General features: G+C 35.1%; 1 protein-coding gene across 1 annotated transcript; it reads left to right on the top strand.

Annotated features, from left to right (window-relative positions):
* The first annotated feature begins 7,234 nt into the window (after nucleotides 1-7,234).
* On the top strand, nucleotides 7,235-13,886 carry LOC113306093. The gene is made up of 9 exons (XM_026555073.1): nucleotides 7,235-7,340; nucleotides 7,734-7,908; nucleotides 10,691-10,834; nucleotides 10,926-11,024; nucleotides 11,121-11,448; nucleotides 12,501-12,635; nucleotides 13,265-13,347; nucleotides 13,434-13,539; nucleotides 13,625-13,886. The coding sequence occupies exons 1-9, from the start codon at nucleotides 7,235-7,237 to the stop codon at nucleotides 13,718-13,720; spliced, it is 1,272 nt and encodes a 423-aa protein (XP_026410858.1). The 3' UTR covers nucleotides 13,721-13,886.
* Nucleotides 13,887-14,292: the final 406 nt, after the last annotated feature.

Raw genomic sequence — 14,292 nt, 5'->3', positions numbered from 1 at the left:
CAAGCCAATCAATCTGATTGTACTCGTACGATAGAAGATGCAAGATCAGATCACACAACTACGATAAAAGTAGTATCGGTCCGGCTTCACAATCGCAATGAAGTCTTTAAGTCGTTAACCTAGTTTTATAAGAAGAAAACCAAAGGTTAAAGGAGAATCGACTCTAGTATGCAAACTAGTATCACATGTGAGGTGTGGGGATTAGTTTTGCACAATACTAAATGTCTTCTTTATACAGTCTTTTAAATCAGGATTTGCAATCAATGTTAGCTTAGTAACAAAGCATTCAATATTCACCGTTAGATGAATACCTGATTTAGATTCAAGCTAGTATTTCTCAACCGTTAGATCGAAAACTTAACTTGTTACACACACTTGGCAATGCACGCTTCTAGGTTTGTTAACCGTACCCAAATGTATGCATTTGTTGGTTCAACAATAGTTAACCAAATGGTTAGCCATATGAGCATTTCATATCAACCATAACTAGTTCAAATGACTTCAAATGAACTAGTTAAAGAGTTGTTCAATTGCAAGGAAATCTTATGTACTACACAAGACACAATTGAAGCAAAGATGATTTGATTCACTTGAATCGGTTCATGAACTTTTATATCCACGGTTTGCAAACTACATTCCTTAGTCTTTTTAAGTTTAAGTTCAGAAATCATCTTCAGATATATAACCTTCTCAAGTTCACAGACTAGGTTCGCGGACTTAAGTTACCGGGCAGAGTTTACAAATTCCATCAGAAATTCTCGGGTATGAGAACTTCGCCGGTTCACGGATTGGGTTCGCGGTCTGAGTTCGCAGACTTAGATTCACGCAAGTAGTTTGTCAACTCTAGCAGAAATTATCGGGTTTGAGAACTTCGGCAGTTCGCGGACTTGGCTCACGCCATTCTTCCGGTTCTCTTGATCAACAAAGATCGCAAACTTTGGTTCAAGGAATAGGACTTATACATAAATGTGTTTCCACAACAATGATTATGTCCACCATTGGTTATGTAATCTAAACTCTCATTTCAATCATTGAAACATTCTTAGAGGACGTTATACAGTTGTTACACCATTTCTCGTCAAAGAAATTTTCAAGATGATCGAAACCTATCATGACTTTCGTCACATGGTAAAGATAAACTTGATCGAAGCGAAAAGCTTACCAACACATATTTCGAGATATAGATAGGCGAGGTATACTCGGCTCGAAATACCAAATGTGTATAATCCAAGTCTATATATATATTATACGACTTCTTGTCTCAAAGAGTAGGAGATAGAGTAGATAGAGTTTTGAGTGATAGATAAGTTCAAGTCTTCACATACCATTTTGTCGAGAAGTTCCACCGATTCCTTGAGTAGTTCTTCTACTTGTATGATGAATCGCCATGAAGTCCTTGATCTCAACTACACTTTCTATCCTAGTCCGAGATTTAGCTATAATAGACTATAAATAAAGACTTATAGTTTTGATCACTAACATTGACAAACATGCTTGATATAGCAACGCATGCGAGTTCGACCGAGCAATGCTCTAACACCAAATACACCACAATCTTTTATTTTGATCACAACCTATACAAGACCCACTGTGTATAAACCACTTGGAGCAACAATCACTCAAGAAATATTTCAACACAGTAACCACTTGAAATAGGGTTAGTCCTAACACGTGAGTAATTATATCAGACAAGTGAAGAAATCCAATACACTTTGTGAGATCGTCTATGAATATGAAATCGAGACAATACTACAACAAAGTGTTTACTTGATAATATTACGGTATAACCGAAACCTTATAAGATAAATATCAAGTGCCTAGTTAACATACAAGTGTAATTACTTTAATTATAATATAAAAACAATTACAATGCGGAAATAAAGTAAAGCACACACCAGAATTTTGTTAACGAGGAAAACTACAATCTTGTAGAAAAACTCCGGGACCTAGTATATATTTGAATACTCAATGAATTAAGACGCTACAAAAAGTAAACTTGCAACTTCGTGTAGACAATACAAAGTAAACTAAAATCCTAGTTACTCAGCTTCACCAGTATTTTTGTTTTGACAATATCTAGCAGAACCGAAGTTCTCTATAGATAATTGTTTTAATAATATCTAGCAGAACCAAAGTTCTCAATGGATATTTGATAGTATATATCCTAGAAGAACAGGCGTTCTATTTAGGACTTAAATATAATATATCTTCTTAATGGTTCAACCTTTCAAGACAAGATTCCTTTAGATCGTATTCCAAACAGTAAAGGATAAACTGTTTGGTAACAAAACTCACTTTATAATCACAATACCGAAATATATGATATAAGCACAGTTAAGGATCTTCTATTTTTAAGACTTGTTACCAGATCCGAAGTTCCTCGGTTACAAGATCAAACAAGACAATGATTACCGAAATAATCAGTCTTGATTACAAGGTTTATGATAAAATCACAAACTACTTGTTGATCTTAAAAAGGGTTATGTTTATTGAAAATAAACAACCTCTTTAATCCTGGAAAATCAAGTCACAAAAATTTACACCAAGATCAAAACACAAGAACAAAAGTCTTCAAATCTTCAAACTTCAATCTTCGATTTAATCTTCAAAGTAACAACCTGAAACAACAAACTTGATTCCTTATTGATTTGTCGCGCAGAACGAAGTCTATTAACAATGGCAAATCAATGAATCTATCCTACGGATCTAGAAAAACTTAGATCCGTACAAACGTTAAATCTTTGATCTAGTTTGAGTGAGCCTTATATCAGAAGAGAAGGTTCTCAAGAATAAACAAACTAGGTGCAATCAAAGATTCAACAACCGTTGGTCAATCAAATCAATAATCGAAAACTAAAATAACAATGCAATCATAAAGTTTCCCACCAATGGTACTAATAGAGCTTCTCAATCCCAAATAAGTCTTTAAACTGAGCAGCCGTAAGAGATTTCGCCTAATTAGGTTACTTTCCTCTCCGAATAGGCGGCTCCATCAGTAACAACACAACTAGGTAGTTTTGCTGGCTCTGAGGATTAGTTTGCTCGAAATGCAAATTTTGATATTTATAGATCAAGGAAGTTTGGACACCAAGGAATTTCCAAAACCGAAAACATTCTCAAGATATGCAATATATTTCTAAATTCGATTTCCATATATATATAGTGCCTGACTTGTATTTGGTGCACATGTCCATATGATCGGTTCCCAAAAGCTAAAAACGTGTTGCACATGTTCATATGATCCGTTCCCCAATAACAAAACTTGCTGCACATGTTCATAGGATCCTTTCCCAAATAACAAAACTTGTTGCACATGTTCATAGGATCCTTTCCCTTTTTGTGTACGGTTGCACCTCTTACAAGGATCGATTCCCCTTTTGTGATCAGTTGCACCTCTTACTAGGATCGGTTCCCCTTTGCCTAGAGTTGGTCATACCAATTACAACAAATCGATCATACCATCTCAGGTGATTACTTAAGATCGTTTTCACTAATAGAAATCATACCAATACAAAAGTCAGGCCTTGTGAATAGTTTTACCAAGAACATAAGCAAGTCATGAGCGGTTATACAAAACACACATATTGGTAATTCAAAAGATTTGCAATGAATAACAATAGCAATAAGCCTAGAGATTTCCCTTTCGATTCACAAAACAAGTTCATGAATTTACTTCCTTTAAACGAATGTAAAACATTGTTTTCTATAATGAAATCTTCACCTCATACCCACACATAATCACAATAGCTTTCAAATTATTATATCGATGTCATATATACGAAGTTCAAAGGATAAACATTATACTTCGTAATTCAATAAATTCTTTGACACTTTGATCATAATAATATAACTTTGCATGTTATGTTTTTGATCTAAAAGATTTGAAAGACACAAGATAGATATGTAACAATTTAAGTCATAGTTACTAACCTCAAGCTGAAGGATGATGTATTTGTTGTCTTCAATCCATCAGATCTTTGAGAATAACTGGAGCACAATACTTCTATCATTTCTAGTCTAACCTATCGATGTTGACTGTAATTTACATATTAAGCGACTCGAGTTTTGGAACTGAATATGACAACCAATCTTGACATACCAACGCTTGGTGGGTTCAACCGAGCAGTACTCTAACAAAGTGTACATCAAATGACTGTCTCACACAAATCATATAAGATATTTCAAGTCAATTTTCACATGATCATCTTTTGACTCATCACTTAGTTTCCTACAAATAAATTTTTTCCAACTAAACTTGCCAAGAATAATGATGAACGTAGCTAAAGCAAAAATCTTCCAACACATATTTCGAGAAAGATATAAGCGAGTTAAACTCAGCTCGAAATATCAAATGTGTATAATGTAAAAGTCTATATAGCTATACGAATTATTATCAATAGGAGATAGAATAGAATAAACTTCTGATTGATAGATAAATTTTAGTCTCCACATACCTTTTGTTGATGAAGTTCCTCCAAGCTCTCCTCAGTAGATCTTCGTCTTCAATCGATGAACGTCGTGAAGTCTAAAGATCAACTACACATTCTATCCTAATCCGAGACATATCTATAAGTGGACTATAAATCAATACTTATAGTTTTGATCACCTAAACTTGACAAACAAGCTTGGAATAGCAACGGTTGCGAGTTCGACCGAGCAATGCTCTAAAACACACCACTAAAGGAAGAAACAGAAAAAATTTCGAGTCTTGGCTGTCTAATTCTACATGTGTTGATGAAATTAAAACTCTTGGTTTATTAATGAGGTTGGTTCTACAGCTTATATGTTTACTAATAAATTGTCTAATAATAAAAAGTAACTTTTCAACTGGAATAAGCATACTTTTGGCCACATTCAGCAAACCATTTATTCTCTTCAATGTAATCTGAATAACTTCAAGCTAGTGATATTGCAGGCATTAACACTCTGGAAGTACAAAAAGGGGAAGTTGGCATTGAAAAATGGAATGATATCCAAACGAGATTCTGATAACAAAAAAACAGATGCAAATTTCTTCAAAGAGTTTGACAGGAACACAAATTACTTTCACATGAAAGTAAACAGAAGAAGATGTAAAAATAGAATTGATTTTCTCTTAGCTCCAGATGGCTTGGTGTACTTCTAGAATGAGTTTAGAAGACCTTCTTACAACTTATTTTCATAACATCATCACCACTGTCCAGCCAGATGGTTGCACAGAGTTTAGTCAATATATTCCTACTGTTATTACAGATGAAAATAATGAAGCTCTTCTTCAAATTCCATATGAAGATAAAATCACAGCTACCATCAAATCAATTAAGGCATGGACTTCTTCAGGACCATATGGCTTTCCTCCAGTGTTTTATCAAACTCAATAGGAAATCATAAAGAAAAATGTATGTAAAATGGTTCAGAGTTTCTTTCATTCAAGCTACATGCTAAAGGAGCTAAATAGAACAACATTTACTCTCAGACCCAAGAAAACCCCTCAAAATCCAGAAGACTTCAGACTAATAGCTTCATATAATACATCTTACAAGTTGATTTCAAAGATTATTGCAGAGAGAATTAAGAAGCACATAGAAAAAATAATTCTCCCAATACAAGCTGCTTATGTTCCAGGAAGAGTTATTTATGAAAATATTATTTTAGTTCAAGAAATTATCCATACCATGAAGAGGAAAGAACGGAAAGGAGGAACTTACTGCATTGAAAATGGATACATCAAAGGATTTTGACAGATTATAAAAGAGTTTTTTAATTGATATCTTTAAAAATTTGGGTTATGTGATAAATGGTGTCAACTAATCCATCAATGTATTAGTACAACTCAGATTAAAGTTATGCTCAATGGTTCACCTTGTAAATCCTTTCATCCTACTAGAGGGATAAGAAAAGGTGATCCAATATTTCATTTTCTTTTTATTCTTGCAATGGAGGCCTTCTCTAAGAAACTAGCTCATTTTGAATCAACAAAACAACTCACATGAGTGAATATTTATAAAAAGATGCACCAAATGTAAATCATGTCTTGTTTGCAAACGATTGTTTGCTGTTATGCAAGGAAAACTTCACTCAAACAAGGAAGCTTCTCGAAGTGATAGATGAATTCAGTGCTTATTCTGGTCAACTTCAACAAATTCGGTGTGTACTTCAGTTACAACTTAGAACCATTTGTCTGTAACGATCTTGCAGGTATTCTTAAAGTTTAGAACATGAAAATTAAAGAAAGATATCTTGGACACCCATTCTTTAACAGCAAAAACAAGATGATTCCATTTTGTCACCTAGTTGATAATATGGATACAAGGCTTGTAAAATGAATTCAAATAAACTTGTCTGAAAAATGTGTTAAACTCAGTTCTCATTCATCATATGACATGTTTCAAGCTGCCATATACAACTATCAAGAATATGAACTCAGTCCAACAAAAGTTTTGGACGGAAAAAGAAACTATTAAAGATGTACATCTTACTTATCAAAAGACTATATGTAAACATAGAATTGATGGTGGTGGTATGGGGTTTAAAGATTTGTATCTCTTCAACAGAGCACTTCTTGCTAAGTCAGCATGGAGACTGTGCACCAGAGCAGCAGATTTGTGGTATAAAGATCTTACTGTTAAGTATTTATTAATGGGGATGTCCTCAATGAAACTTCAAAAAAAAGACTCCACATAGTCTTGGAAAATCATTAGTGGTGAATTGAAATTTGTCAACGATAATAGTTGTTGGTACATTGGCAATGGATAAACTGTCAAGATCCGGCATGACAACTGAATCCCTAAACTGCAACATCCTCCAACTCCCAAAGTTGGTGCTATCTCTTCTTATAATTATACTAAAGTATGCAACCACCTTAATGATTCTGGTACTATATGGAACTACTCTCTTCTTAATGAGATTTTGTTAGAATATAGGCATCAAGCTCAAAACCAATTGGCAATGAATGGGGAGGCCCTAAGAGATTATAAACCGCGGGATCTTAAATAACCCAACAATGTGGGACCAATAATAATCTCAACATGCCCCCTCATGTGTAGCCTAGTTGGGTCTAACACGTGGAAAAATAAATCGGGTGACGTGGAGTAAAGGTGCTGTCAACTAACTCGACATAAATAACCTGCTCTGATACCATGTTAGGAATCCTCGTGCCTAACTAACCTAGAAAACCATCTTGCAAGGAGAGGATTTCCTGAGGCTTATTAAGAACGCGACACCACCCTCAACGACTAGGTCTACACATACCGAATGGCATGGAAGGAGTGGTACAGAAAGCACAGACACACACAGGCGGATACGCCGCGTGGTACGGAAACCACCGACACACGGACAGATACGGATAGCGTTGAGTGGGGTATGACTCTGATACCATGTTAGAATATGGGCATCCAACTCAAAACCAGAAATGAGTGGAGATGCTATAAGAGATTATAAACCGCATGATCTTAAATAACCCAACAATGTGGGACTAATAATAATCTCAACAAATTTTTCTCTCCTCAAGGTTAAAATATTATTTGCAAGACCTTTATACATAGTAATCAACAAGACAGGCTTGTGTGGAAGCTAGAAAAGAATAACAAATTTTCAGTAAAGTCAGCCAACAATAAACTATATGAAGAAAAATACAATTCTGAGCTTGCTGATCGGAGAATGGAGAAAATTCGGGGACACGTATGGAAATTACCAATTCTGCCAAGAATCCAACAATTTATCTGGAAATATTTAATAAATGCTTTACCAACAGGAGTTAGAATCTCTGTGGTTGTCAGAAACATAGATTCTTGTCTTATGGGTTGTGATGCTGTTGAAGATGCCACTCATCTGTTAATGTCATGTAATTTTACCAGAGCGTTATGGCTCGCTACTATTGGTAGAATCACTGATCAAAATCAAGATATAAAAGACTGGATAATCAGCTGGTTTGACGATTGTCATGCATGACATATCTCTGAGACAAAAATAGTCAAATTAGCTATTACTGCTTGGACTATTTGGAATGAAAGATGTGGAGTTATTTTTCAGCAAAAGAATATTAATATACACCATGTTATCGGGAAAGTTCAAGAGAACCTAAACAAGCACAACACCAATTTGACACATCTTAGTTCTCCAACTGAGACTGTCAACAGGATAAGTAATACTAATCATGTGCGGGTACCTCCTAAGCACAGAGAACTGACTATTAATGTTGATGGCTCATATAAACAGATTACTAACTCTGCTGGTATTGGACTAATTATCCGTGATTGTCTAGATATCTCAAGAAGAGCTAAATGTGCGTACCTTAACAGGATAGTGAATGCAAAACATGCAGAACTACAAGTTCTGACAATAGCAGTTCAATGGGCTTAACAACTTAATTTAAAACGAGTGAATTTTGAAATGGATTCTGAGCTCGTAGTCAATGCAGTTACAAGAAGAAAAACAATATAACATGGATGATACAAAATCAAGTCGAAAATATTATTGTTTTTTCTTTTTTTTTTCAATTGTAATAATAAACTATGAAAATGTTACTATGTTCCAAAACAAAGGAACAAGGTTACCTTATCTTAGATATCTAGGACTGAAAAACTTAATAAGAAATGGAGCTATATCATTCCTAGCTGTATTCGTAGTCAATTTCGGACACACCAAATAAAATCTTCTTTGTTTAAAAAAAGAATCCTATTATTGGGGCTTTAGAGTCAATGGGTTTTGGGGGATTTTTTGAGTTCTAACATCCTAATATGGATAGGGGGAAACCTAGCTAATAGTAAAAGTCAAATATACCCTTTTCAATAAACATATTATAAAAAAAAATTATTATTCTTCTTCTTCTCTTCTTCTTCTTCTCATCATGATTTCATCATAACGAAAATGATGATCATAATTTCATCATGATGAAATTATTAAAAAACTTAAATCTATAATTCAACTTTCTTTCTTGTATTTCTTCTTCTTCTCGATCACATCGTGATTCTTCATCGCATCATGATGAAAATGTTGATCATAAAAAAACCAAAATCTATTATTTTCTTCCTATCTTCTTCTTCATCTTCTCCATGGAGTAGAGATGATGAAAAGAATCAAAACTAAGAAAACCCACCATTTACTTTTACTTTTGGTTGACTTAATTCATTTCGATTAATTTGAGAAAAAAAACTGTTTCTGAAATTGTAACGGCTCGGAGTTCACACTTTCCCAACCATGAATCCTATATTACGACTGGGAAAATACATGTTTCCAAACCGTCAAACCTGAACCTACCTGTACGGTTGGGAAAGTAAGAACTCCCAACCATAAAAGAGTGTCTCCGGCTATGTTTTTCTGGCCGAAAGTACATGTTTCGGCTTGGTTTTCCCAGCCGAAATCAGTCTTTTGATGTTTTTGGTTTTCAGAACCAGTTACGGCTGGGAAAACCCAGTCAAAACTGTTGTTACGGCTAGGAAAACCCAGACGAAACCGTTGTTACGGCTGGGAAAACCCAGCCTTAATTGATTCTAAAAACAAAAATAATCAGAAAAATGATTTTGGCTAGGAGTTCTTTATTTCCCCACCGTAGATAATATACGGCTTGGAACACCATTATTTCCCAACTGTTTTTTCGTTTTACGGTTGGGTCTACAAATTATCCCAGTCGAAAACCAAGTCGAAGTGCAGTTAAGGCTGGGAAAACCTAGCATTAACTGGTTCTGAAAACCAAAAAAAAAAAGTCGAAAGAACTTTCGGTTGGAAAAACCAAGCCGAAACATGGACTCTTGGTTGGGTCGACAAACTATCCCAGCCGTAATCTTGATTCACGGTTGGGAATCTAAGAACTCTCAGCCGTAAATACTTTCAGAAACTGTTTTTTTTTACCCGAAATTCATCGAATTGGATTTTTTTAACCATTTAAAACAAAAATAAATAGTGGGTTTTATTAGTTTTTTCTTTCTATGATGATCATCATCTTTATCATGATCTTTGAATGAGAAGGAGAAGGAGAAAAAAATAGTTTTGGGTTTTCTTAATGATCATCATCCTCATCATGATGAAATTATGCTCATCATCTTTTCACAATTTATGAATGAGAAGAGAATGATGGGGAGAAGATAATAGATTTAATTTTTTATTTTTTTATGATCTTCATCGTGATTGTAAATGAGAAGGAGAAGATTATAGATTTATGATTTTTTTTTAAAAATGAGTAGTGAAATTTGGATAAGGGTATAATAGATATTGGGAATATGATGTGATAAGGGATAACCTCATTTGTTATTTCATGACCTTAAAATGCCCTAAAAGACCATTGACTTTCAAATCCCCTAATAATAGGATTCTAAAAAAAAAAGAGAGAAAAAAAAAAAGAAAAAAGAACAGCCCCATAACTACGTCGGTTCCGCACAACAGACAGTGGTAGAAAATTTTCACGAGTTGCGCCGACTGGCTGGGCTGGTTCGGTAAAAATTGTGCTGAAATTCTTTCAGTCACGTAGGGAGGCTTATTATGCGCCAAAACCAAGGAGGGAGGAGAAGTAGAGTTGTTCATCTCAAATGTTATTTATTTCTAATAATCTAATCAAGTTAGGGTTTAGGAGATTAACGGGTAATAATAACATAAGCTGTGGGTTTCATCTGATTAGGGTTTTGGAGTATAGGATACCAATCATAGATTTTAATTTTGATTTTGAATTCAAAAGAAAACTAATTCACACAACTTCAAACAATAAAATCATGGAAGGTTCAATCAAAAATCAAAACCAGCAGTTTTGTATCATTATCCTTGTCCAGATGGAGTATTTGCTGCTCTTGCTTCTCATCTTTACTTTTCAGCTATTAAACAAGATGTTCTGTACTTCCCTAATACTGTTTATTCTCCTGTTAAGTAAGTGGACTTCTTATTTGTCAATTTCCTACATTTATCTACTTTTATCTTTCTGTGTTGTACTCAAAATATTGTGCTATGTTTTTCTCAGGGTAGAAGATCTTCCTCTTGATGAAATTAATCAAGTTTATTTACTTGATTTTGTTGGGCCTTCTGGTTTTGTTGCTAAATTATCTTCTCATGTTGAAAGGTTTGTATTTTCTTCTAATTTTTATTTTTTTTTTGGTAAATTTTGAGGCTTCATTTTCATTGTTTCAAACTAATTTCATGTGTCTAAACTCTCCAGTGTCATAATTCTAGACCATCACAAAACTGCAGTTGAGATGTTTAAGGCTGACACTTCTATTCGTGAGAATGTGATTAAAGTTATAGATATGGAGAGAAGTGGTGCTACCGTTGCTTATGATTATTTCAAGAAGAAACTTTCAGACGAAGGAGTTGGGAAGGAGTTGGTAGCTGAGGATAAGCTTGAAAGGGTTAATCAACTGTTTAAATACATCGAAGATGTAGATTTGTGGAGGTGTGCTCTTCCAGATAGCAAAGCTTTCACTAGTGGGATGAAAGATTTAAACATCGAGTACGACGTCAGGTTGAATCCCGGGTTGTTTGGACAGGTATGTAATCATTTTCCATACCTCTTTGGATGATTTAGTTTGCTTTACAGTGGTGCATATCCTTTTTATTCTTGGAGAGAGGCAAATTGATCTCAATCATTCAATTCATTTTCATTCTCTGTGGTAGACCTTAATTAGTGCCACTAAATTCATTTTATTGTAACAAAGTGCGGAAAAGATTTCCAAAAGTGAGGGATTGGAATCATTATCTGATTGTTTTGTGCAATTTTATTAATAGTTGTAAAGTTTGCTTGAATCTAGAGCTCTGATAAAAGTATCCACTTTTGCACCAGTTCCATGTGCTTTATTAAGAACCTTTGATTCCTTACTCTCTTAAACTTACCAAACATGTCTAAAGTTTGGATGCTGTGTTTGTGTTCCTAAGGAATTTATGAATCCTTGTAAATCTAAATGGGAGGAACTATGATTCCCTTGGGGTGCTAAGCAGTTTTGCATGGAATCAAGTTGAGAAAACCTTTATTTGTTGCTAAATAAAAATATGGTATAGTCTTCAAAGTGGAGTTTCCTCCAAAATTTTGGGGGTTGTAGGACTTGTTACGGTGGATTTGCTTTTGGAAGCAATCCTTAGATGTGAGAGTATTTTAGTTAGGAGTATGTGAGACAATGACATAACTGAGTGAAAGTTGAAAGAAGCGAATTCGAGATTATTATTTTTTCTTCTTTCAGTATGCGTGTGTGAAAGAACAGATATATTATGAATAAGTGAAGGGTATGGTGGCGGTGAACCGTACAAACCTAAACCATTTTTTCGACACCCTTTTATATAATGACCACAGTTAGATGGATTATTGCTATCAGTTATGTTATTCACCACTGTCCAACTTTTCCCTTTTCTTCTCTTATAATGAGATTCCTGGACGGACTTTTTAGAGGGGCTCTTAAGCGTTTCATTAGGGGAGTATTGTGTAGGTTTCATCTTCTGCCTTCTGTTCATTTTATATCCCTAATTGATAAAACAGATAACCTTTTTCATGATATAAGGTAAACTTTTCATTCGATTATTGCTGACGTGAAGTTTATGGGACGAGCAGTTATTGTCGCTAGATCCACGTTTAGTGATCGACCAAGGGATGTCGAGCTTATCACAAAAGCAAAATAGAATTGACGAAGTTCTTGACGGCTCATATGAAATTGCACTTGGTGGTGGACTATTTGGATATTGCCTGGTATAGTGCCCTTCTTCTTGTTCTTTACCCGTCATATTTATTTAGGTTCGTGCTGTATTTATATAATACCCCAGAACTTGAGTAAAACCTAGATTTTGAATTGCACGGGCTTGCAAGCCTACTTTTTCTTCTCTCTCGTGAGCTTAAGGTGCTTTTTGTTGTTTTTTGTGTTCTTTTTCTTTTTGATTTCCTTGTTATTTTAGAGTCTCTTTTGAGTGAACTATATATAAGAAGCTTCCCCAGCAGGCCCGCTGGTTGTGGGTCCAAAAGTTCATAGGTCACTCATGAGAATCAACCCAATGGATAAGTTTGAAATTCTCCTCACCGTAAAGTGTTTTTTAACCAAGTCTTATAACCTCATCAATAAGGGCTAGATAGTAGATATCAAAAGGATGATTCTTTTCATCTGGATTTTGCTCAGTAGATAAGGGGCTAAACCAGCTCTTAGCGCTTATGCATGTGGCCCACACAGACGGTTGGTGAAAGGCGGAAAACAGCCAGTCAAATAGGATTTTTATTTATCAACTCCTCCTACCTCAGCCAATCCACCATAGGCTATTGCTTGCATTAAAGTGTATGTGTTTCATAATAGCAAACTTGAGCGCTGTTGGGACGTTTCTCACATGCAGGCTGTCGATGCAGACTCCGTTTCAAACTTGAGGAGCGAACTTGGGCACCAGTTAGCTAATAAGAGTCGTGATTTTAATATGCGGTAGTGTATTTACTTTCAATATTTTCAAATCTCTTGCTGTATTCCATTATCTAGACAAATAATTGGTTTCATCTCTTGAATTTTAGGGGAATTGGAGCTGTTGTTTATCGAGTTCCTGAACTTGGAAATGCTGAGTTGCTTAAAATAAGTCTCAGGAGTGTGGAAACAGAAGACACAACGCCAATCTCTCAGGTTTGGTACTCATTCTATATTGGAATCTATCCGACTTATTTACTTTCTCCTAATCGTATGTCTACTGCGATTCGTCTCTTTTCAGAAATTTGGAGGAGGTGGACATCTTAATGCTAGTTCTTTCATGGTAACTGCTGCTGAGTTCAACCAGTGGAAACTTCCAGTTACAGCTTCTACATAAGCAAGAAACTCCTTCACACAGAATTGTGCATGTGTCTTCCTTGCCCAGGACTTCTTACGAAATAGAATTATGTTTCTGGCGTGTAACAACATGGACAGCAAGAATCTCTCTAACATAACATGAGTTAATCTTACAACTAGTAAAATATTCGGGCTATAGCATAACATGGTAGTGTCTTTCCTTGCAAAAGCAAACGGCACACCAAATTTAATTCATTGGATCTCTCCAGATACAGTACAACTCTTAAATGTATAGGGAGGTATTATCGACCAAGTCGCACGGTAAACTACAACAACCTTGTAAATCTACATGGGGATTAAAGCTTCCTTGGTTTAGCAGACCTACCGAGGGGAACAAACTGGAATTTTAGAATCTGAATCAATCCATTGCAGGAGTCTAAACAAAAATCAAAGAGATTGATTCCTGAAATCCACAATTCATACTAATCCAATTGATCCACATAATTTGCACCGGTTGAAGATTGAATCCTTGTCAGAAATTATATACAGAATAGAGTACATTTTTAGAGTCAGCCCTTAGTGAGTCAGACGCAGATGAGTCAGGTTACCGGA

This window comes from Papaver somniferum, chromosome 8 (genome assembly GCF_003573695.1).
Source record: "Papaver somniferum cultivar HN1 chromosome 8, ASM357369v1, whole genome shotgun sequence".
In the NCBI taxonomy this organism is placed as follows: domain Eukaryota; kingdom Viridiplantae; phylum Streptophyta; class Magnoliopsida; order Ranunculales; family Papaveraceae; genus Papaver; species Papaver somniferum.
Note: the sequence above shows the minus strand (reverse complement) of the source record. Positions and strands in the feature narration are given on the sequence as shown.

What these genes read in the sequence shown, in the direction of transcription:
- LOC113306093 (XM_026555073.1), top strand. Translation starts at nt 7,235, where the DNA reads ATGGCATGGAAGGAGTGGTACAGAAAGCACAGACACACACAGGCGGAT. An exon ending in TACGGATAGCGTTGAGTGGG is followed by an intron (nt 7,341 to 7,733) that starts GTATGACTCTGA and finishes CTTTACCAACAG; the next exon opens with GAGTTAGAATCTCTGTGGTT. An exon ending in TTATCTTCTCATGTTGAAAG is followed by an intron (nt 11,025 to 11,120) that starts GTTTGTATTTTC and finishes TAAACTCTCCAG; the next exon opens with TGTCATAATTCTAGACCATC.